We start from the raw sequence: 25,396 nt of genomic DNA, 5'->3' as shown, positions 1-25,396 counted from the left end.
ATTAGGCATCCTGTCAATGGTTTGATTTATTAGAAGCCCCATTATTTCACAATCCGGCAAAACAACCGGTAAAAAAGCGCAGTTCCTACTTAGTCGTAACGTTTTTGAACTGATCGTTGGTATTGCCGGTTATGAGCATGAATAAAGGAATACCAAATGATTTTCCGTGCAGGATTGCGTGATCCATGCACGCGGGATGTTGCGAGACTTTCGGAAAGCGTGAAAATACACGAGCCGTAGGCGAGTGTATTTTCACGCTTTCCGAAAGTCGAGCAACATCCCAAGTGCATGGATCACGCAATCCTGCACGGAAAATCATTTGGTAATAGGGGGTCTCAAGGTTTCCGACGCCATTGGCCAGGGGGTGCAAAAACATTGGGGCGAGCGCGCGGCCAGAGCGATTTCCCATACAAATCTATAATGAGTGATCGAAATTTACATTTGCGCATTTCGCTCGATTTTTGCAAAACGATTAAAACGTTAGCCAATTTAATAATTGCTGATCGATTATTGGGTTCTTTTTGATATGTGCTGGAACTTCATGTGAATCAGAGACCGAGAAGTGTTAAAATATCGCGATTTTGTCGAGGTGTTTTTGCGAGCTGTTTACGCCATTGGATCTTCACAGACAACCTCCCTTTACTTGATTTTTGTCGTGGTAAGCGCTAAAATAAAGAAATTTTTAGCACAACAAGAAAAGAGGAAAACACATATGGAGATAATGTGTAACTTGATAACCTGTGCCAGCTGTGCGGTTGACAATCACTGTTGTATTGCTATGGAAATCTACTACGAGTGGTGTCACATATCACTTGATAGCGTCTGCTCATCGTGTATTCACTGCGTTTGGAAAGCTCTTTTATCTATTAAATTTTTCGAGCGTTGTCTTATTTGACTTCGGTGGAAAGAGTACATATCATCATTGCGATATGGCAACAAAACAGCCTGAAGAAAGTCTCTCGTATGAGAATTTTATAAGCTGGACGCTCTCCACGCTCAAAGACTTTTTGGGCATTTGTGGCTTAAAGCAAACTGGTACGAAATCGGAACTTGTGGCTAGAGGATTTGGGGCATATGAACTAAACGCTCCCAAAAGGTTTACACAAGAGCAAATATCCGTAAGCATTAAGAAGGAATACGAGAAAAGGCTTCAATATCACAAAATCAAAACCGACCCAAACAGTTTGCCAGATAATGCCTGGAAGGACAGTGTAGCATATTGACCTCAGCTAAATGATGGTAAGTTATTTAGTTATATTTTAAAAGTTAAAGCAGTAGATGTTGATTATATCGGCAAATACAAAGATGAAAAGGCGTATTCTTATTGGATGAGTGGATTTGTGGACACGGTGTATGTTGCAGAATGTCCTACAGATGCCACCATGATTTTCTTAAAAGGCAATGTATGTCCCACACAGAGGGTCAGAGATACCCCACACAAAGCATGGATCTGTGTCAGAGGTAAGAACTGATGAGCCTAATGTTTTAACATCATGGTGCACTTGTATAGCTGGCATCGGGGAGGTTTGCAATCATGTAATAGCTATACTTTATAAAATAAACTTTGCTTTTCATAAGTGAGGTTTTTTATCTGCCTAGGTGTTACCTCTTTTCTTGTCCCCCTATTCCAGCCTTGTGGCATACTTGTGCATGCAGGAGCTGTAAACTTTTTGTGAGGTTTTTTATCTGCCCAGGTGTTACCTCTTTTCTTGTCCCCCTATTCCAGCCTTGTGGCACACTTGTGCATGCAGGAGCTATAAACTTTTTATACCTCTTTTCTTGTCCCCCTATTCCAGCCTTGTGGCATACTTGTGCATGCAGGAGCTATAAACTTTTTATGAAAAGCAAAGTTTATTTTATAAAGTATAGCTATTACATGATTGCAAACCTCCCCGGTGCCAGCTATACAAGTGCACCATGATGTTAAAACATTAGGCTCATCAGTTCTTACCTCGGACACAGATCCATGCTTTGTGTGGGTTATCTCTGACCCTCTGTGAGGGACATACATTGCCTTTTAAGAAAATCATGGTGGCATCTGTAGGACATTCTGTAACATACACCGTGTCCACAAATCCACTCATCCAATAAGAATACGCCTTTTCATCTTTGTATTTGCCGATATAATCAACATCTACTGCTTTAACTTTTAAAATGTAACTAAATAACTTACCATCATTTAGCTGAGGTCAATATGCTACACTGTCCTTCCAGGCATTATCTGGCAAACTGTTTGGGTCGGTTTTGATTTTGTGATATTGAAGCCTTTTCTCGTATTCCTTCTTAATGCTTGCGGATATTTGCTCTTGTGTAAACTTTTTGGGAGCGTTTAGTTCATATGCCCCAAATCCTCTAGCCACAAGTTCCGATTTCGTACCAGTTTGCTTTAAGCCACAAATGCCCAAAAAGTCTTTGAGCGTGGAGAGCGTCCAGCTTATAAAATCCTCATACGAGAGACTTTCTTCAGGCTGTTTTGTTGCCATATCGCAATGATTATATGTACTCTTTCCACCGAAGTCAAGTAAGACAACGCTCGAAAAATTTAATAGATAAAAGAGCTTTCCAGACGCAGTGAATACACGATGAGCAGACGCTATCAAGTGATATGTGACACCACTCGTAGTAGATTTCCATAGCAATACAACAGTGATTGTCAACCGCACAGCTGGCACAGGTTATCAAGTTACACATTATCTCCATATGTGTTTTCCTCTTTTCTTGTTGTGCTAAAAATTTCTTTATTTTAGCGCTTACCACGACAAAAATCAAGTAAAGGGAGGTTGTCTGTGAAGATCCAATGGCGTAAACAGCTCGCAAAAACACCTCGACAAAATCGCGATATTTTAACACTTCTCGGTCTCTGATTCACATGAAGTTCCAGCCACATATCAAAAAGAACCCAATAATCGATCAGCAATTATTAAATTGGCTAACGTTTTAATCGTTTTGCAAAAATCGAGCGAAATGCGCAAATGTAAATTTCGATCACTCATTATAGATTTGTATGGGAAATCGCTCTGGCCGCGCGCTCGCCCCAATGTTTTTGCACCCCCTGGCCAATGGCGTCGGAAACCTTGAGACCCCCTATTGTTTTATAAAATAACTGTAGTGAAACAACGGTTAACTTTATTAAAATTAAATTTCGCGTGCAGGATTGTCTAAAACGCGTGCAGGATTGTCTGATCCTGCACGGCTATTGACCAATCACATTGCGTGTTTCACTATAGTTATTATATAATACAAATGCAAGACTGATTTGCTTGCATATAGCACGCGAAACAAAAAATGAATTTGCCAAGCCAAGGTGGTAAATCTCGTCGTGTGTGTCCGTTAACGTTTGCACAGAAATTGTGGTAATTTCCGTGAAACTTCGTTTCCCTTTACGTGAATGGATATATAAGCCGTTATTTACATTGGAAATTTCGTCTTTGCATGCAAATATGCATGCTTCGTTTAGCTCCGTGCGAAATTTCTGTGCAGATGACCAAGCAGAAACTAATCGTCGATCAATGCTGATAAATATGTTCCAGGTTGTTGCTTAATTATAGCTATCTTTAAAAATCAAGGTGATATAAAACCAGCACTCATCAATAACATCAGCCATCTTTGTTCAAACCAATTTTAGCCGTGTATCTATGTAAGAAAACACGTTCCGAAATCCGAATCACATGCATTACAACAGTCAAACATTCATCAAACGTCGAAGTAAGATGATTTTTAATTGAGTGCGAGTCAATTACGTGCACGAAATGTGTGTTAATATGCTTTTAAATTATCCACCGTTTAAGCTGAACGGCTTTCAAAGAAACAGGAAATTTAATTAGGCATTGAACATCCATAAATATATCTGATTTTATATAATCTCTGTCTAATCCTCACAATCATAATTCATGTCCACGAGTCCACATTTGAACGAGTTATATATACGGTCAAACGGGAAGAATTAAGGCCATCGAATGTGGGAGAGGGCTATACGATTTCGGGACGCTTTGACCTAAGCGTGCTTTCGCAGAACAGATAGTGGGATGGTGTGCTAGCATTCCTGGAGATAGGCACTTCACTTATGTCGAAATATCGAGATTTTCTGTTGCCAGGCAGTTGCTGAACTATAATAGCTAATACACTTGAATGACGAATGATTCGTTAAAGCCGCCGCTTTTCATCCTGTTTATATTCTCGAGGACTTTCATTTAATACACAATCAGTATTTTGTTTAACTATAACGGGACGTTTGCGTTTGACTTCCTAACTTTAGCATAAATAGATATCAAGGCGATGTACTTTGTTCGAACCAAAGTTATTTAATAAGCATCATGCGTTGTAACTTCACATACCTTTATAAAATCGCGTGGGAACCGATAAAAGATTAGAACTATCAGCTTTGCTACTTAACGTTGCCAGATAGCACAGCCACAGGGAAACTCATAACACGATGAACCATGATTTAGCAATTTTCTTAATTTAAACAAACTGAATGTCTTCGTAAGAGTTCATCTTAAGATAAACGTTTGCTGACTAGCGGGAAGCGCAATTAAGCGGGAAGCACAGTTATACTCAAACTTATGCAAAAATATCTCTTTTGGCACGTGTTTATTGTATTGTTGTTCAACTAAAACAATAGCAGTGTTTTAATTAACATGTTAAGTCAAGGTTTGGGCTTAGTATTTTGCTCGCGTCACAAAGCTTATTATCATCTAAATAACTATTTTTCGAATTGCATTCGACGTTTAACCTAGGCCTTAAAAACAGAGCTAAGCTTCATTCGAGTAATTTTTTATACAAATTTGTGTTAAAAAGAACAACTAGAAAAACTTGCTCGATACATAATTAAGGGTCCGCAATAAAAAGGAATACTTCTGAGCTCTGTTTATTTAAAACGTCTACAACGTCAAATTGTGAATGATAAATGAAACGTTTAAACTCAAGCTAAACTCATGTCGATTTACAAATTCTCACTATAATGAATTTGTACAGGGTGCATAAAGAGAACGAAATTAATTATAATATTCGCTTCTTTTCAATAACAAAGGATCGTACGCCCCTAGGAATTATCAGGATTGCCGTTTTTTATGCACCCTGTAGTTGTCGTTGAACTAAAATTATTTTAGATCCACATAAATCTATGTATAAATTGATTTGTGATTTAAATTAGTTTAAAATCTATTTTAAATATAGCTATATAGTGCAGTTAGAAAAGGTTCACAATCAAAATACTCTCTAAATACACTGCAATTCTTCCGCCCCTCAAATTCGCCTACTTGAAAAACTCAAATTCGTCGGCCCCTGAGTCTCTTAATAACAAGGTTCTCGAGATTGTCAAGGGGAAGTTCAAGAGTTACAGCCAACATGTACGCAGCTGCATACGAGAGCATAATTGCTGCAGCGAAGTAGTACGACTAAAATGAAAAATCATATGAGTTTTAAAGGTATCAACACTAAGCTACTGTATCACACCACACCATACCACACCGCACACACCACACCAAAGTACACCACACCATACCATACCATACCACACCATACCATACCATACCATACCATACCATACCATACCATACCATACCATACCATACCACACACCACACCACACCACACCACACCACACCACACCACACCACACCACACCACACCATACCATACCATACCATACCAATCAATTTACCAACAGCTTTTTCTATCTATTTTCGAAACTTTTGTCTTTGACTTACGATGGTAAAAGAGTCGTAGTGAATATATCCTTGAGATCCAATCATCATCACAGTTATCACGTAAATATGTATCAGGTAAACATTAAATGTCAGACGGCTGAACGGAATCCAGAACTTTGACGATAAAAATTTCTTCACAATACCTAGAAATGGACAGGTGCACATTCGTTTTATACATTGATGCACTATCCAGTTTTTGTTTCGAGATCACTGCGTACCTCCTCCGCCAAAATGGCATGCATAGGTAACCCATGCCAAAACCAGTGCCCAAAGCAACCGTTCTGTCGCCCCGTAGGCAACCCTCCCAGCAAGAGGCCATTCTTCTGCACCATTCTTGATGAATTTGTGCGGTCCGTATACCAACCACATCCCTAGACCAGCTGCAATCGCCCAGCCAACGATTGTGATAGACTGGAAACATTAATGAAAGGGCGAGTGAGTTCACCGGCGCTCCAAGTCAATTCTCAAAAACTCAAGCCAATTTCAACCAGCCTTGAACTTTGACTTGATCTAACTAGTTCGACAAGACCTTATGGGTAACTCTTTGTTCCCTTTGCTTCATTCCATTCTTGAGTATCAATAAAATTATTATAGCGAATCTGCGTTTTTAAAACTTCGTTATATATTATTTGCAAAAACGCAGCTGCAATGGAAGACTGGTGATGTTTTTTTACTCACCCAAAAGAGGTTAGGTTGCATCAGTGGACACATGCACGGAAGTAAACTGTGAAGGCTGCTTCTCAGGCAAGGGCGGTGATATAAGCATAAATCGCCATGCCCAGCCCCTCCCCAATAGCTTAATTTGGTAGTCATCAAGTGTACTTACCCAAAAAACAAAATATCGTCGCCGTATGTTAAGACTTTGTCGAATGGAATATCTGTAAATGAAGTAGCCAAGAATGAAGCCGACCAGGTAAGGCTGTGCTCTGCACCAAGGCTTAGTGTAAACATATTGTTGGTACTCGTTTGATCTCTTTGTCCTTAAGAGAAGAAAAAGTGATCAGAGATTCAAAATTACTATAATCTGAAGGTTGAAGACGATAATATGTCGTAAATATGCCATGAATTTCTCGTCTGGGTCACTAAACAGAAAACTAAACTAGAAATTTAAAAGCTTACTGTTCTGGTGTCTTCGTGGTTTGCCCAATTCTTAATGATGAAAAGGGATCCAAGTCCCAGTTGCCATAGATGAATGCAGTGGCGATGGTCGATGCCGAAAGTAATGTGCCTGGACCAATTAGACCAGCCCATCCAAACCTGTCAATAACCAAATCAATAGCCATGGATCAGAGAATAGCTCGCACAAACAAACCCAGGGCAAAACACTCTGAAATTAGCTCGATTCTGGCGCTATTTTGCGTTTGTGTTGAAGTGTATTGTCAATATTTTTAAGGTAATTACACAAACATACTTATACATAAGAATTAACAACGGTGGCGTGATGACAAAAAACTGCATGTCGTTCGCCAAATACCAGGATACTCCGACACACTGAAAGACAAGTAGAATTATATATAGTGGGTGCATGTCTTTGCCGAAAAACATGTTTGAAACTCGAGTATCATTGATGATTTGCTAAATATTCTTTTGCATAATAGCATATAAGGTTGTCTTTGATCTCCAGTGTGATTCCTGAGCATTTCAGCATTTGTATACCTCATCTCCGAGTGTCTTTGGATGAAAGTTGTTGATGTAGAGCAAGTTAGTCCACCAATAGTCTTCGCAGAGTTTGTCTTCATATTGTTGATACCAGATAGGGCCACTTGCTAAAAATCTCTTCAGCTCGACTGATATGAGAACCACCGCCATGAGCGTTGGGGTTAGCCTACATCAGGTTATAACTATGTGTTGTTAACCGGGAATGGTTAAAGAAGTACCAATTATCTTGTATGATTTCGGCAGAGAATGGCCATTAACGAAATATCAGTTGTCGTGTATACTGTAGCTACCTTAAGTATCTGTGTACATAAAACAAAATCCAATTGAACTTGAAAATTCCGCCACTTTTTTCCAATTTTCTGAAACAAGTGTACGCCACCAAAAGTCCGCTAAATACGAGATTTAGCAAAACAAAAAAGACGATAACGTCAGTCTAACAGTAGTGAAACGGAAAATATGATCCGAACCACAAAATAATTTTATCTTATTTTAAAAATAGACTTATCCCTACCTCAAAAAGAAAAAACTATCCACGGAATAATATCCATTTATCACGGGCATGATGCTTAACAATTGGCTATCCTCAATAAGACCAGCTTTATTGTCTAAATGAATTTATTTACTTGTCTACAGTTTGCACTGTCTTAAGTCCCGGTCAAACGGGAATGAGTGAATGAGAGTTGATGAGAGTTGCATTTTGCAAAACAGATAGTGGCTTGCATTTTATAGTAGCAGGCTCAGCAAAATAGTACAAAATAAATACAAAAGAGTACAAAATAGTCGCTGCTATGCCTGCGGTAACATCCAGTCAACTCTTGCTTCTCGACTTTCATCAACTCTTATTCTCGTCTGACCATCGCACTAGAGTAAACTCTCTCGCTTCTAAACTATTAATTCTTGTTTGACCAGGGTTTTATACCCAAAACTAAATACAGGCTTCTAGCTATGCAGCATGATAAGTATTGATATTCCTCTAATATCTTTATTCTTACCTGTGAACGGGCTGAAGATGAAAAGTAAGAACATGTGACCCAACATAACCCATAATATACTTATGACACGGATACCATTGATTGAGGTGATTGCAACTGGTGGCACATCTGTATTGAATATCTTCTGGCTATTACGCACAAGAGAAAAACAGAGAAGAAAATCTTTCATGAATCCTAAAAAAGAAAGTTGACATGTGTGGGATTTTCTGGCAATAATATGATAGTTTTGTTATTGAGCAACTCCAGTGAGGGGATTGTCCAATTTTAACTTTGCCAGTACATGGCAGTCATAGAATATTTAATATTTTATTGGTGGGTAAGGTAGATTGATACCAGTCCTTGATTTCACTGAGGTAATACTAAATCTACCTTCTCCACAGATAAATTGACAATACATTAAGCATTTGGCATAAACGTACCTAGTACTATAAAAAAGATTTCAAACAGGATGTCGAAAATTCTAGGACATGTGAAAGTAGGATTGGAAACTAGCAATGGATGCATATCGGAACTTGTCCCAGGAATGTTTCCCACACTTTGACTCTGTGGATACTGGTTATCCTCACAAGGTGGCAGTTGTACATGTTCTACCAAACCATCACCACTTTGTTGTCGCTCTCTTGCAGATAAAACTTCCTTCCGTTCTTCACAAACCAGATCAATAATGGTTCCAAGAAGGCAAAAGAATAACAAAATGCCAAAAAATGCTCTATATGCAAAGAATGATACTGGTTTAGTCCTTTTCCCATTTATTACTAGCTCAATTGATGTAGTGAAGAAAGTTTTACGTACATTGCAGCTTTAACGCCAGTGGTGTAAGTTGGTCCCTCAGGGCAAAGAGGACCAATATACTTTATGTAAATACCTGTTGCTGTTTCAACTACAAAATTTAACAAACAGTTGTTTTGAAATACTGTCAGAACTATATTTTGAAGTCATTTGGTTTCATTAATATGATTGAATTAATTGTCATTAATACTTTTCGGTAATATCTTGTTCATCAAAGAGGATATATTAGCTGCATTGCAGCTTCTTGGAAAACATGCCCCCCAATAGATTGGTTTAATTGCCTGAAATAAATTTAAACATATGTGAGAAGTATTACACATAAAAACTTTATTCAATAACTATTCTAATACTTACGTAAACCACTTTGCTGGACAACTATTACAAATTGTTTCAGCTTGCTGTTTGAACTGAGAAATAAAGAACTTAGCAGTAAAAATTATATTTTTTTTACATACAATTTTCAGAGGTGGGTAATCCAACTCCATGGTGGACAAACAATATTTGGCATCAGAAAGGGCCAAACATTCACTATATGAACCAAGCCAAAGAAGATTCCCACGTGAAATGCCACTTCTTGGTTTTCCAGCAGTATCAAAGTCTAGGTGGAAACAATTGGTAGAAATATCTTATACATAATAGGCTTCTAAATGGAATGTTGATGGTGTCAGAACTCCTAGATTCTTTATCAAGCTTGCATTGCTCCCAAATATGCCCTACTTTAGTAATTTTACTTTGTCTATAAATGCCAGATGATTTTACTCAACAGTGGAAGAGTACTGGTAGTTGATGAGCTAACAAAACTATCTACTGGAAACCCAATGTATATAGCTATAAACATGTAAATGATGTAATCTTGGTATTACTCAATTATGTCAAATGACAATACACAATATCATGTCCACATGATAATGATGATATGATTGATATCTACCGAGCAAAATGCATTACATACTAAAGTGCGCACATCATTGCCATACTGAATGTTTCGACGATTTTCGAAATCACAAATTGCTACAATTCGGTTCATCCGTTGTCAATAAAATAATTGCAACCTAATTATCACTTGTAAACAATGCACTTACATTTAAACAGTTTAGCGCCATCTTTCTTAATGTTGGCCAAATCATTCGCACATTGATCGTTATTCGGTAAGCTGCCATTTAGAAGAATGGAACCATTGGAAAAGCCTACCAACGCTGAGCGGTAAGAATCCAATAACTTCTCCCCAAACTGGTCTTGCAATAGCCGCTTTTGGATATCTACTTTGCTTGGCTCATCGGATCTGCCGAGCGACGAAATAGCAAGAAAGGTGAACAATGAAAGCGAGAATGAAGCGAAAACCATCATGTTAACAACGGTCACCGGATTTCACTGCCAAATGTCATGACGGCACTACACCAGTATATTGTTAAATGATGGTAATCGTGCTTTTCAGGAGGGGGTTTATCGAAGTTCATACAGAGATGTTTACTTTTTTAATATATAAATATTTCGAAATACTACGTACTTTTATTGAACGTATTTTACTTATAATGCATGAATTCTCTCTTTCGACAGAGGTTCTATAAAACATGAACAAAATGTCCTACGTTTTAATACTACACTGACACTACACATTTTATGAATACAATATCTCACTTAATATTCAATCCTTGTCCCCCCCCCGGCTTGGTTACCAGAGATTACATAAGTTATAATAGTTACGTAAATGCCAAAAATGCATTGTCATGATCAGCGGATCAAACATATTTAATTTGATCACATCGGCTTTATCCTGTGTGCTTATATGTGTATTTAGGAGCCGTAATTTAAACTGAAGAAGATTATAGCCTGCATGCAGTGTCGTGAACGAGACTGAAATTTGAATTGTCACCCGTAAAATAGAATTAAACATTCATGATGAGTTTGTCGTATATTTCGAAAATCTGTAGCTTAAATTCAACCGATCACTCAAATGAGATTGAGAAATTAATTCTAATTGTTTGCTTGTGAGTAATCGATCATTAGCCAGTTTAATACACTATGAAACTTGTGTAGTATAATGATCAGTAACCGTGATCAAGAACATAAAGATTGTATTTTATGTATCTTTTCGCACAGTAGTCATGGCTTCTGTCGCTCAGGCCCGTTTCAGACGTCGAACTTTTCATGTGCCGAATCGAATGCAAATGAGCTTAAACAAAGACTTTAGTTCATTAACATTACGTTCGGCACATGAAAAGTTCGACGTCTGAAACAGGCCTTATAGGCCAAAATGAATCCGATTGTGGAAAATGACGTAAAAATGAGTAGGTCCAATTCATGGTCCACTTTGGAACATTTTGGTGTTTTTGGTGTTTCCATGTCTTGGAAACAGCAAGGTGCCCATCATTAATTTCGACCAATCAAAAGCCAGAAGTCAAAGAACACCAAAAACAAAAAAAATGGGCCATCGCCTTAACCACTAGGCCATCAGTGCTTGAAGTGAAAGACTAGCAATTTCCTTCACCTTATCCTTCCTTTGAAGTCTTGGAAATGAAAAATAATTCGGTTGAAAAGGCGGAAACGTTGCAGGGATTCGAGCCCACTACTTATCAGACTGTAGGCAATAGCCTTAACCACTGGGCCATCATTAATGAACACTGTAATGAAACAACAATATAGTTCCAAATGGAGAAATCTTTAATGGAGTGTATTAACAAATTATACTTTAACACTATACAGAAATTTAAAAATTGCAGCAGTGATTTGGTCTGTAATTGTGACAGACTAGCATAGTCCCCACTTGTAGTCATCTTCGAAAATCGTTGTCGTGGAACACCAATATTTGTCCAGAGACGTTTTGGTACATGTATTATACCAAACGCCTCGGAATCTGAACGGAAATACGCAACAAGCTCTGTTTGCGTTACCACCATGAGATCTGAGGCCACTTGTGCAGTAATCTACAGCAAAACATTGTCATTGAATATGGAAAGTTTAGTTTCAAAGCGTGTGTACAATAACAAGTGCCCTAAAGTTTTTCCTATTTTACTTTTAGGCAGTTGTGTTATGTTGCGTTTAAATCAAATCCAAAAGCTCTCGTGCACTCACCGTAGCCGCAATCCCGGACGCGAATGAACGAGCCTCTATCATAAATATCACAGACAATAACATTATTGTCGAAATCTGTCTCGGGGACTTCCAATGTAGGATTGATGTTCACGTGAAATATGTAAGGTCTCAAATAGCGCACTTCGGTGACATCGATCCATTGGCAATCAATACTAAACGAGTAATCGTCAAAACAGTTCAAAGAGATGCCCTGAGTTCCAGCAGTGCAGTTGTACTTTCTGTCTACCCCGTTCAGACAACTCGTGTCCTCAAGGCAAAAGCTCGCTTTGTGCCCTTCTGCCACCTTTCGTCTCGCTCGGTCCGCAGCTAAAAAAGGTAAAACAGTAGGTTTGAAGATGTATTTACTGACTAAAGAAAAAGTTCTTTCTTAATCAAGGAAAAGATTTAAGGTAATGCAATGAAAATCAAGTTCTTTTCGAGTAGAAATACCGCCATAGAAACGTTATGAGAGGATTGCGATTTTCCACTCAATGAGTTCGTGAACTTTTAGAATACAGATGTTAACTTTTCAAAAGTTTACACCTTAATCATAGCTTCATTTGAGCGCAGGTGTTCACCGTAGATTCACCGTGAACGGTTCACCGTAGGCGTAGCTACTTACTCAGCAAGTCATAAGTGGCGAATTCCTCTTGCGAGTGAAAGTGTTTATGGCAACTATGCCAGATCCAGTCTTCCTTCTTCGCTAACGGTCGGTAGTCGGCCGAGCCAAAATTTAATATAACTGTGCTGAATCTCATCAAACGTCTTGTGTAATATCGTATGTAAGTTTCGTCCATGTATCTGTTGGCTTTGCTTGGCAGGCAGTTCTCTTCCCAAGCGCAACGCAACATCTGATTGGGCAAGTAATCCACTCGAAGGGTTCGAATGATATCTCGTATGCTCAAAGCCAAATCGGGAAGCGCTTAAGAGAGAAGAGATGTTCAGCTAGTGTCGGAAGAAACGACAATCAGATTTTGAAACTACTGCTTACCATCTGTGCAGCGAACACCGGCGACGTTGTCAGGGGATGAACACGTGAAACTTTCGTCGCGGAGACATTGCGTCAACGATATTTCATCTCCCATACAAATAGGATTACTCATCACCATTCCCTCTCCAACACCAAACTCCCTCCCAGTGATGTTCTTTTCCGCAAAATTCAAGCCCAGTTCCCTGCACACGACCATCGCCGACTTTACATGCCAATGATCGCCACACACTGTGCCCCACTTTCCGCCAATCTTTACCTCAACGCGGCCTTCAGAAGAGTTTCTTCCACCGACTAATCGAACCTGTTGTTTCAAATTGAAATTGATTCACTTCTGAGTCACTGTCGGGGACTGGTGATGTGTGGCCGACAGTGATTCATTTCAGAACTAAATAATCCCTATGTTTGGGGTGGGGATTAGGAAGGGGTCTGTGAATGGATTGTCCACAAGAACACATCAGTTTAATTAACATACCTCTTTCAGCTGGTACTTGGGTGCGTTGCAATGCACACCAGCATCTTCAAAATGAGTACAGTTGGTCCGCGGTTCCAGCACGGTCCACGCGCAATCCTCGATATTTTTTTCATCTCCCTTGCATTTTATACCTTCCACAATGGTCTAAAGATATACACGACAGTTGGTTTCAAGTATTAATGATCAACCACATGCTATGAATATTACTATGCTTATGACATCTTGAGCAGTTTATTACTACCAAATTTCACGTCAAATACGGCTGTAATGGAAACCTGTTATTGTCCTACCTTTCACAAAGCAATTTTAAAAACAACAGTCGAACCAAATCCCATGGAAGTTTTGTAAAAGTTTTTAAAAGATGTTGATCGAAAAACTCTCGTATTTCTGCGTTTTCTCGTACTTGTAGTCAAACCTAAATTTCACTAGTCGTGGCCTAATGTACTACGAGTCATACTCAAACATAATACGGACGTACCAATTGAGTTCCTTGTCCATACTTTGCGGCACGACTCGCCTGAAGTGCTGTTCCGTAACCCAGCGTACGACAAACGGTGTTCGCTGCTTCCAAGTTCCATTCATCATCACACAGTGTAGTCCAGGTGTGTTTATATTTGAGCTCAACGCGCCCAGCCCATGGATAAGCTGCCCCACGGAGTTTAAGATTCGCTGACTATGAATAGAGTTAGAGTTAGATTGCTTATCGTCGTGAGTGAGACGCTGCATGCTCGGGAAGTAAAATCGGACAGAATATACTTGTATTTTGAAAAACGAAGACTTCTCCCAACTTATAACTGTCACGAAAGCTTACTGGTTCCTGAATTTTATACCTTACAACTGTCACGAGTCTTCAGAAAGAAGTGTGACTTTAGGCCTACGACCAGAACTAAAACTACCTGCATGACTTACATTTTTGAATTTGACTGTCCTGTTGAACACCTTACACCTCACCCATACTGCGGCATTACTTCGGCAAGGTTGCTGGCTTTGGATGAAACCAGTGTGGTTACATGACAACATTGACGATTCTGTTCCATCACAGGTAAGCCCGTTCAAAATAAAAGGCCCGTCATTTCTCTCCGCCTCGAAATCTTGAGGTTCGGAGTAACCAAGTTGCCCGCAAGCCACCCTCGTAGAATGAAACTGCCAGTTGTCAGCGCAGACGTATCCTTGCATGGTTTGGTAGGAGATGCGAAGATATCCAGCACTGATGATTCCGTTTTCCACTTTACCCTCAAGCCAGAACTTTATCTTTGATACCTGTTAACCAACCAATCAATCAATCATTCAATATTAGAATACTAAAAGTAGCACTTCACTCGATGTAGATGTAAATTCTAAAGGTTTTTTAAAGGGTCTTAATTTCGAGTGGAATCATACACAACTCATTTCAATTCAAGCCGATAGTTGACTGATTTTTCTCAACTGTTTCTGGCTTGAATCGAGTTATGTATGATTCCACTCGAAATTAAGACCCTTGAGAAAACCTTTAGAATTTACTAAAATATTCTGTTTAGTGGTTACTTCACTTTTCAGATAAATTCGTCACATCATGATATCTTCCCTGAGACCCTGAGTAAATAACCGTGGTATCTGCTTCGAGGATTGAAGAGATGCTCAGCTCAAGCGAGACTGATACAATTACTTACATCAATATCACCCCAAGCAGAATCCACCGGGGGTAGCAGGATACGTCCTTCCTCGGTATAACACATGACACCAGCTAAATTGTAAAATGACAATCTTCTCTTGGGCTTCGCCCATCCGCTATGATTGCATTGGTCAATGTGGTTTTCCGTTCCCTCACAATTGATCTCCTCAAGCCAAACTGTCCGAACTCTCTTTGGGTGACTATAAGTTACTCTTTAATAAAAAGAAACAAGAATTAAACTATTCTACATTGAATTCCACATTAACAACTCGTGATATGATTACATGGTCATATTTTACTACCATATTTTTATTAGAAAAAAAGTCCTATTGAAGTCCTTCAATTATTTTCCAAAACTGAAGACAGACAGCTTGCCGATTCCCTGTGGTGGGAAGAGTTTAACAAACTTCTACAACCGATATTCCACCGCTGTCTACAAGGGTGTCTACGTTTTTCACTTATATAATTCATGTTTAAACATTTTAGAACTGATGAAGTTGTTCAACTAATATAATTGAAGTACTTTCCATAACTCGGCTCGCTAAGTTGCATTGAATGAAATGTTGAATAATTATATAATTCCTTACGAATGACGTACCTGCTTCAAAAGTTACATTATAACTGTCAATATAAAACTTGACGTAGTTGACATATCAATTCTAACCTAATTTGAAAGTGTTACATTACACCTGACAAACTTGCGTAAAAAATAATATCAGACGCGATAGAGACATAGAGCTGCGTAAATATTTGATTTCAAAAGTGTATTTTAACGTAACTTACCCCTTTGTGTATCGTATGACTTCGCCACCAAATCCCAGCTGCCTACAGACGACCTGTGCCGCTTTTTTATCCCAATCCTTTGCGGAGATGGGTCCCCACTGGCGATTGACAAACGCTTCGACTCTTCCCTCGTATTTATGTTTACCATCCGCGAGACGCAACTTAACTCGTGCCTCGCAGAGAGACAACGCGTACAGCGCGACGAAACCCAAGAATACTGTCATCCTCATTTTCGCTGATTCGTCGCGGTCGTAGTGTATACAGATCGTGTTTTGACAGTTTTGGAAGTGGCGCGCGTTTTAATCACGACGCAGCGCAGTTTTAATTTCATGAACGAGCTAGTGTTGCGTTAAATTACGTGCGCAGCCCAACGCATGTTCCATCCGGCAAACCTGTGTTGATAACCTTATCGCTGAAGGTCACACTTTAGACAAAGCCCATCATTGTTCTAAATTTATAATCAAAACCGCGTCAAATTCCGAAATACTTACTATGACAGACGTGTTAATAGTAAACGATACGAAATTATATATTTTTGAAGCGTTGCGCCCTTTTCAAGTGTAGAATGTCAGATAATGAAGTTTTTCTGAGAAGTATCTATTGATTTTTAAACGCTTTTCGTTCATGATAGGTGCAGTATTTACAGCAGACAATTTGCACGCAGAAATTCCGCAGGGGATCGAATGAGACATGCACAGACTAATGCCCAATTCTTTTGTATACTCTTTAAGGGTTTAAAAAACGATTAACTTAGACTTGCTATGTATCGCAAAAATTGTTATTTAGCTTCTAAAGCAATTTGTAAGTTATATAATATCCAATACCCCCCCCTCTATTTTCACAATTGACTAGCAATGTAGTTCAACCTTATTCGTCACCAGTCACCAAAGAGCACACTTTCGAACTGGATTCATTTGCGAGCCAACGGGACAACGATATGCCTTTGAGAATTCCACTGAATTGCACAACGGCCCAGTGACTCTGAAGAAGTAATTATATAAGGCAGAAAGAATCGCTGAAGCGAACATCCTAAGGAGAATGCCCAAGGCAGTTTTTCTTAAATTCTATAAGGGATATTTCTCCAACAATTTATTGCTTACCTGAACATCATAGGCACACGATTATCGATGCTGTTTTGTATCCAGTGTTTTGTATATTTTGAGCACCAGACCTACACGAAGTACACCACACTCTTACGTGATTGTCTGAGAAGATTAGCATAAGGTGCGAGACGCGGGGTATTTGCAGTTCACTTTCTGCAGGTTGGTAAGTTGATAAACTAACCTGGGCAAATGATAAAAAGAACACTTGGTCGTTTGTTAGGTTGAGGCCAGGAAGTTTCAGATCCTTGCTGTTTTTCTTCTCGTCTCTTTTAAATGCCTGGTTTGTTCAGCAGGAGAAATAGGCATACATTAGCTGAGGCACTGACGAAGTATTATAAACTACGTTGTGAAACATACATTGAAAGCCAACTTCAGTCCACCGTTATCAGCAATATTTTCCCCCAGAGTTTTGAACCCTCGTATCTATAATTGAAACCCTGGTCGAAACGATTGATTTTAACAATAGCTTTGTCGAACATGGAGGAGAGCAGTTAAATTTCAAGAATTGTGTACAATACTTTTAACACCCTTAGCTTAACTAAAACAAACAATAACTACCACAGACCATGGATTAAGAGTTTAGGGAACTAAGGGAAGTGTAGAGAAGGGATAGTGATCACATAAATGCTGTTGGTGAATCAGAGGAACTGAACTGAATATCTGAAACTTTACAACCAGTTGAATAGGTCCTTGATAATCTCTGTCTCTCTCGGTTAAGTTGGTTTTAATTTCTTTAAGAAGTCACATACTATTCGAGTCTTACGCTTTCTCCTAGGAGTGTGAACTTATTGTACTGCTCCGTGAAGCACGTCGTTTTTTCTTTAAAGTTTTTTAAGGAAAGTGGCGACCACCAGTCTCTCAGATTTCCATTCTTGTCGTACTTGTGACCTACAATTATAACAACAAAAAGCACTGAATTCCTTTGTTGCATGGGAATGAAAAAAAAGGCAAAGGTGAGGGTTCTATGGATGTATTGTACGTTCAAACGAAATGAAGGCTTGACTATATAGTTCTCCTAATTTGGTTAACTGACCTCTGATATCAAACGCGTGCGTCAATTCATGTCCAACAATCATACCAAGTGATCCATAATTTGAAGCTCTGCGAAAACAACACAGGGCTACTTTAATGTACACGACAACCCTTGTACCATAACATCAAACCTATCTCCTAGGTAGCTCTGATATGTATATTTGTGTTCAGTTTCATATTTTCATTTCAAAACGCACGCACAACAGTCAGCATACGTGCGTTACAGATCGCATGCAGTACGAAATTCGACACAAATACATCTTGTGGCCTGCCAAGCCAGCTTATACCTGCTATTCCTGCTGTCGTAGATCGGACGTTGAAGAATCCCCGCCAAGAACGCTAGACAACAACGAAAGTAATTGTACGCTGTGTAAGGACTCATATAACGTTCATCACTATAATGTTCACATTATATCATTAGTATCATTATAATGTTCACACTTATAATGTTCATCTTTGCGAGCCATTAAATTACTTACATATCTTATTTTCGTATCTTGAATAATATGCATTGGCGTGAGAAGTTAGCTTGTCGAAACTGTAAATAAAAAAATTGATTCATTTTAGCAAGTTTTTGTACACAAAAACTGTACATAAATTGGTGTGTTACACAATGTCAATGTTTTCGACTGATTTGTGTTATCAATTATAGACTGAGGAAAATATTTTCACTATATATAGCTAAGGCGTGATAGTAGCTATGACTGATATAGTTTTCAAAGAACACCCACCTGTTCTCGTTGACAGGATGAAGAAGTTTTCTCAAATCTTTCTCAACCCCAAAACGTCGCTGGTTCAAAAAGGTTTCGAAGAAATTGGTTTTGTTTACTTTTAACTAAAAGCATAAAACAAGCAAATAATTTGGTGCTAAAAGATGGTGCCACATAAGGCGTTAACGTCTTTCATTGAATCCTTTCTTCTTTAAATCAACTTGGCCTGGAATAAACGATTCGCCTACTTTATATGGCTGTGATATCTTACCTTTTCAAAAGCAGTATTAATTTCTTGAATACGATTCGTTTCGTCAGAGTACCCGACAAGAAAATTAATCGCCCTTGCCTTCATCGTATGAAAGAAATCAATCGTCATCATTTAAACAGAATGCGAATTGAGAGTTTGAAAACAAACAAGTCGTGACAAACCTTTTCTGCTGCCGCCATCTTTGTCCTTTCATCCATCCACGTTTCGTTTTTCAAGCTGTCCACAAATTCTCTTCGTATTTCAGCAAATATCTGAAATGCCTGCATGTGATAAAAAAATGCTGAAAGAATGTATGATAACAATGATGTACCATTTTATACTGATCACAGCTCCAATTAGCTCGTCCATAACCATAACAGTACTGCAACGGTAACTCTCATTCAAAGTACCAACCTTGTTCCTTGAATCTTCGCTAAACTTTCGTTCAACATACAGATAACTCAGCACCTTTTTAAATGATTCGCTCAACATTTCGATACATGTTTGCCATCTCTGCTTTTCTACCGGTCTGTCCCGAATATCATTCTGAAATTTTTTAGTAAGTTCGCCGAGCATGCTTGGTAAGGCGGGAATGCTCTCCTGAAGTACTTTCCACGCAATGAAATTGGAAATAATGCTGAAAGAAAGCAACGTGAAGTATATAAACGTTGGAAGCACACGAAAACCAAATTTATTGGTACTTTTATACATGCAGCAACGTACCGTTTCTCCGTCGTTTTGATCACACGAATGATATGCTTTAAAATGTATTTACATCTCACTACTAATAGAATATCGTCTTCAGTTGGTCGGTGTTCGATACCACTTGTCAAGTTTTGAAGAAAGGAAAGCCATTCAAACTATATCACAGGAACATAAACTTTAATGATTATTTTTGTGAGGCAGAAAGCTCCAATGTTCCAAGCAAGATAGAAGATTCCTTTATCCGCGTTTTCAATTGTGATGTATTGATCCCTACATGGCCTATAGATTTTGGTATACTGCAATAAAAAAGCATCAACCATTCAACCTACCTTTGTAAATTTTGAAAACTCGGCAATGGTAAATGTCGACTCTTCTTTTGAATTGAATCTTGTGAGAATCTAGAGCGGTATTGACATGATACAAAGAGCAGCTAAAGTGAAGTTCCAGCACATTTTTCTCTATAGTCTATATAGTTTTTTACCTTGGCAATACGTCTTTCAAGTCTTAAAATTTCGTCAACTGCTCTCGGGACTTCGCTTGGATTTGTTGATACCCACCTCAGCAATGAGATCATGTGTTCTCTGTAGGACTGTCTTATCTGAAACGTAAAAGTAAATACCGAACAACCTAACAACGCCGCCATTAACTCTGCAAAGAGCTTATAAGCAATGCTGATGCATAAAATACAAAGCCATACCAGTTCTTTCTTTGTCGTCTTCTTCGGAAGATCTAGAATAGTGTTTAGTGCTAACCTTGGCTCGAAAATCTAAATAAACAAGAATGGAGCATGTTTTGACTTTTAACCAGACTGAGATAAGATGAGGATGTTACGGGTTGCGTCATAGAAAAACGCAAGATCTTTTGAAAAAATTACGTTAAAGTGTAGAGTTTAGTACGGTTTACAGGAGACAGCAAACAACTCACAGCAAAAACGTGTTCCGAGCTATTTTTTGGGTTAATCCAGACTTCAGTGGTGAAGAAGAAATGCATTTTAAGACGAGTGCCGATGACCATAGCATCAAAAACATCGTAATTTTTTTCATCCCATTCATTCGATGTGATATTGCTGTTTCCAAGACGTTTTATAAATTCCCGGAACGTCGATAAAGCCTTGTCATCAAATTTACCATGGGTCAAGCACATGTCGTACGCTTGGAATAACTTGGAAACAGATGGGTTCTGTTGAATGGAAAAAAAGCAATGAGGGTTAATCTAGAAGTTACATTTTGTAACTCATACTAAAATCGCGTGAGGTTACATGAAGAAATTGGCAAATGCATGGCGTAAAGACAGGATGAAATGGGCCTGAAACTCTACCTTTGCATATTGTGATCTAACTTTGCTATCCTCAATGATACTCTTAAGAACTTCTGTATTAGCCTCTTGGAGTTGTCTCAGAACGTGGATCGAGTCCAGATGTGCTGGTATTGGCGTTGTTTTGTCGTATTTCCCACAGGCATAACTGTAGAAATCATCGCAAGGATCCACCGTAGGGTCCATATTTTTCATTAGATCTACAAAACGACCATCTCATAAATCAAATTGGTTGATTGAGACAATTCAAGATAGCGTGCAACTTCCTGAATCATCCGTTAATCAAAGAGAAAGGTCAACAGAAAATCATGTCGAACGTAAAAAAGGCATTTAAGAGGGTTTTCTGTCTGAGAGTTGGTCTTCTTCATACTAAATATAGTCTGAATACTCGATTTTCTGGAATATACAAAATAGACCATCGGGTGACCATTGAATTTCTTCTAATCGTTCATAATGAAACGAAAGACTGAGTAAAACGTTCAGCCATAGTAAATGATGTTATTTATATCGATAGCATTTTAAGAAGTTTGATATTGAGAAAAAATAACATTTGCAAAAGGACCGCGAATTGCTTGTTGAAATTGGGCTAAAAAAATGTTTCCAGAAGAATTTTTGATTACTTTTAGGGTCACGCTAGTTAAAGCATGAGCAATTATTCAATTATAAACAGCTTATATTCATAATCTAGATTAAACAAGGTTAACTATTTGTCATGCTTTTGTTTAGTCTTATGCAACCGTCTTTTTGAGATTGCAAATGCAAGCTCTAAATATAGTCTTGCGTGGTGCAAGTCAGCACTTCATGACGTTTCGCTGCCAAATCTACTCGATGTCCATGATATAGTGCATATAGCTTGTCTTAAGGCAATGTAGTAATTGCATTGATAAAATGCAATGCACGTACGGTTCTTATTAGCCTGTTCTGAACTTGGATTCGACATGCATCTATATTGTCCTGATACATGCGTTTTGAGTTTTGCCAGCGAGATGAAGTTTAGTGTCATGGGCGGCAAATAAACTCAATCAAGTTAATGACAACAAATTGTGTGCGTTTGGGTTTTAATCAAGATAAAACAAGCCGAAAATTGGTTTTTAATTGCTGATATACAAATATCTTCAGCCAGTTCGTCACGAGTTATTCATTGATGCAGAAGATATTCCTCCTCGAATATTCGATTCAACTCATCACAATCAGTTATACTATTGAATATACTATATACCACATTGCCACACTGATTAAATTACGTAGATAATACATGTACGTTCAGACTCTAGCTGCATGGGAAGCATTTCTTTGGCGACTCATGATCAATAACAATCCTTTATTATCACTTGGAGTTACCTCGCACAGAACCACCTAAATACTATATTAGCTACCATGCATCATCATCCTCACAATTATAAACCTCATGCAATATCATCTCCACCAACCGGGTGAAAAATGAAATAACGAGAAGGACTTCCCTTCTAAATTGTAGACACCAATAAACGCCCTAACCTTGGCCTTATAGATATATCCTATTTCTTACAAAAAGGACCCGCTACCATTTCATGCCTGGCTCTGATTGGTTCAGTATGAAAAAAACGCTGCCTAAAATTATACGACCTTCGAATTAAACTCCACAATTCACAGGCAGAAAGTATATTTTATGCAAAGTATATTTTCGTGTATATTTTCAGAAGATATCTTCACTCTCTTTGACCACTTGCATACCCTAATTATCTATATACGTCAACTAAAATGAAAAAATTAAATTTGTCGATCAAGAACACTTCAAACGTTTCTTGTTCTTCAAAGGTCACGAACTGTGATTGTTCAGAAAAACGATTCTATGATAGCCTATCAATTCCTCATTCCACGCGAAGAGGTTTGTAAGAGTAACAATTTCTTTTCTCAAATGATTAAAGCCCAGCCCTAAAAGCACGTGTGCACATAAACGTCTGGCCGCGCTAAATGCTTCCCAGGAAATATAGGCAAGTGAAAATTTTCAAAACATTCAAATATTATACATGACAGTGGCTAGATTTGTGTCTGTCATTAAAGAATTAACTCATGAAAACCGTTAGGAACCGTTGAATGTATGAAAACGTTGTCAAAATTGTGACAAAATTCTGATTTCACGAACTGCGATTTACCAGAAAAACATGTTTATATATAGGGCGTGGAAAAATACGGAAAAAACGGCCAGACCTGTCCTGTGTATTTCAGTACAGACAGATTACTGGTATTTTAGAGTGTTTCAAGAACTCTGCATTCAAGTATATCATTATGTACATCTGCCTATAGCACGGAAAATTCAATTAAGCCGCTACATTTTTAACGAAATACTCTGTTCAATTTAAAACTGCGACTGGTTTGACCATTTTGGCCGCTTGATAGAAAGCGCCCATAGTTACAACTTTTATATACAACCGCGGCCCCGATGCAGGTTGATTGAGTCGGAATGGTATACGGCCAATCATTGGCTATTGAAATAAAATGTCAGCTGCATGGTTAAGAAAAAACCTCTTAAGAACATATCATCCCGAGTTATACAGTTATAAAATATAAAAACGCCAAAAAGCGGCACAGAAACTTTTCTAAAGAACTTATTAAATACTATAAGCATATATTGAAGTATATTTAGATCAGATGCCGAAAATTTGCCGCTGACAATGCTAAGAGCCAGAGGGTATAGAATTAACATGACGTTCACTTAGTGCACAATAATAAAGACATTGATAAATTGCCATGCCTTGAATCATCTATTCATCTTTTACTCAGGAAAGGGAAATGGAAGGAAAGATACCGAAAAATCCCATGCCTCGCAGCAATGTACACTTTCAGGCACAGATTTCTCAACTTTATATAGTGTACATTTTTTGCAGGGCGATTCGCCATTGTACCGTCAATTACGTCAATTACATTATCAATCTCGATACACGTTCTGGCCCTATGATATGAACTCGTCAATCGTACGTTTTGCAGCTTGCTATATAGTTAAAAATAGCTGAAATACCTTTCATGAACGGTGCTTAACTTAAACACAAATGCAAAAAAAAGAGTCTTTGTCTTGTACTAATGTATATTGACACGATTAAAAGCATCCACGTATGTATTTGATAATCACTATGGTATACTGCCCATTAACTCATTTAAAGCACTCGACTCACTTAAAAGACTTTAATTTTAGTGGCTACAGTTTAAAGCGTTTCGTTAAGAGGTATTTACGCTACATCGTACATCGCGCGTGTGCACTTTATTTGTTGCATGTAATAATTTCCCTAGCTTGTACAAAATGGAAGGTATATATACTTACTTGCAGCGTTTACAACACAGTTTGAATCCGTGCATATTTCCGGACTTTTATTCGTGTGGTCACCAGCAGTATTTTCGCAAGCTTCTTGAGTTTGCATCAAGTATAGGTATACCAGGAATCCAATGGTTGCACACAGAACAGCAACGGAAGCCAAAAGGATTTTCTCCAACTTCGTTTTCCGCGAAGGAAAGCTCGTATTCTTTTCGTCCGGCATCCTCGATGTCTTTTCTCGAGCAACGTATGACTTTAGTGTTGTTCGTAAATTCTTGTCACAGCTTTTTGTCGTCAAAAACGTCGATTAATATGAGTCATATAATTAATGACTTACGTCCATCTGTTATGTTCGTATTCACGACTTACTGATGGGTCACGAGACTTCATCAGAAGTTAATATAAATCGATGAAATAAACAATCTCTTGGTTTTTCGCCCGTCTGTGTTGTCCACAAGACGTGTATTGTCTTGTGTGGAAATTATATATTCGAAAGTGTCTCTTTAAAACAGCCCTAATGAATACTCTAATTAAAGCACGTCCTTAAAAGCGAGTCAGGGCAATTAAAATTATTGGCAGTTATTTATGAAAGTCTTTCGTCAAAGTCCTTTAAGTTGCTCTTTGTTCTAGAGAAAGATCTTCACTTTCAACGCCATGAAGCAGTCAGTCAATGTGGGAGCAGGGCCGTCCTCAGGATATTTTACAGGGGGGGGTGTAAGGTAATCTAAACCGACTGATCCACGGACTTGTACCGATTACACTCTGGATGAAACTTTGTCAAGTTTATATTGGATCGGTCCATAGTGTCAACAGTATGTTTGTCTGCCGACTAAAATAGCAATTTTACCGACTAAACCTAAGAATAAACTTTCTGGG

The 25,396-nt window shown here is 38.4% G+C and overlaps 3 protein-coding genes across 5 annotated transcripts; all 3 read right to left on the bottom strand.

Moving 5' to 3' along the window:
- Window positions 1-4,573: 4,573 nt before the first annotated feature.
- LOC114516270 (nose resistant to fluoxetine protein 6-like) lies at window positions 4,574-10,577 on the bottom strand. Its single transcript, XM_028535696.1, has 15 exons — window positions 10,231-10,577; window positions 9,604-9,746; window positions 9,339-9,429; window positions 9,152-9,239; window positions 8,779-9,068; window positions 8,360-8,533; window positions 7,879-7,972; window positions 7,658-7,756; window positions 7,365-7,533; window positions 7,120-7,199; window positions 6,828-6,965; window positions 6,535-6,688; window positions 5,927-6,119; window positions 5,709-5,851; window positions 4,574-5,396 (listed from the first exon to the last, which is right to left on the bottom strand). The coding sequence occupies exons 1-15, from the start codon at window positions 10,493-10,495 to the stop codon at window positions 5,268-5,270; spliced, it is 2,250 nt and encodes a 749-aa protein (XP_028391497.1). The 5' UTR covers window positions 10,496-10,577; the 3' UTR covers window positions 4,574-5,267.
- A 1,227-nt stretch (window positions 10,578-11,804) lies between these two features.
- Window positions 11,805-16,472, bottom strand: LOC114515972 (lysyl oxidase homolog 3A-like). The gene is made up of 9 exons (XM_028535294.1): window positions 16,118-16,472; window positions 15,333-15,546; window positions 14,593-14,943; window positions 14,162-14,356; window positions 13,684-13,827; window positions 13,212-13,512; window positions 12,843-13,142; window positions 12,221-12,547; window positions 11,805-12,072 (listed from the first exon to the last, which is right to left on the bottom strand). The coding sequence occupies exons 1-9, from the start codon at window positions 16,345-16,347 to the stop codon at window positions 11,897-11,899; spliced, it is 2,238 nt and encodes a 745-aa protein (XP_028391095.1). The 5' UTR covers window positions 16,348-16,472; the 3' UTR covers window positions 11,805-11,896.
- Window positions 16,473-16,494: 22 nt separating this feature from the next.
- Window positions 16,495-24,970, bottom strand: LOC114515974 (endothelin-converting enzyme 1-like). 3 transcript variants are annotated; one of them, XM_028535296.1, is made up of 20 exons: window positions 24,530-24,970; window positions 21,235-21,431; window positions 20,842-21,096; window positions 20,615-20,683; window positions 20,399-20,515; window positions 20,247-20,315; window positions 19,936-20,072; window positions 19,627-19,849; window positions 19,395-19,493; window positions 19,234-19,311; window positions 18,984-19,087; window positions 18,732-18,790; window positions 18,540-18,591; window positions 18,254-18,321; window positions 17,984-18,108; window positions 17,578-17,643; window positions 17,402-17,497; window positions 17,218-17,288; window positions 16,984-17,098; window positions 16,495-16,565 (listed from the first exon to the last, which is right to left on the bottom strand). In XM_028535296.1, exons 1-19 carry the CDS (start codon window positions 24,741-24,743, stop codon window positions 16,999-17,001), a joined length of 2,199 nt encoding a protein of 732 aa, XP_028391097.1. In that variant the 5' UTR covers window positions 24,744-24,970; the 3' UTR covers window positions 16,495-16,565; window positions 16,984-16,998. The 3 variants fall into 3 exon arrangements, 2 of the variants coding, with proteins under 2 accessions (XP_028391097.1, XP_028391096.1); XM_028535295.1 differs by lacking the exon at window positions 16,495-16,565 and having other exon boundaries at window positions 16,622-17,098; XR_003686258.1 differs by lacking the exons at window positions 16,495-16,565; window positions 16,984-17,098; window positions 17,218-17,288 and having other exon boundaries at window positions 17,480-17,497; window positions 17,970-18,108.
- Between the last annotated feature and the right edge of the window lie 426 nt (window positions 24,971-25,396).

This window comes from Dendronephthya gigantea, unplaced genomic scaffold, assembly GCF_004324835.1.
Source record: "Dendronephthya gigantea isolate DGI-Jeju-01 unplaced genomic scaffold, DenGig_1.0 000005F, whole genome shotgun sequence".
Classification (NCBI taxonomy): domain Eukaryota; kingdom Metazoa; phylum Cnidaria; class Anthozoa; order Malacalcyonacea; family Nephtheidae; genus Dendronephthya; species Dendronephthya gigantea.
The sequence above is the reverse complement of the archived record's forward strand: the minus strand, read 5'-3'. Positions and strand labels throughout refer to the sequence as shown.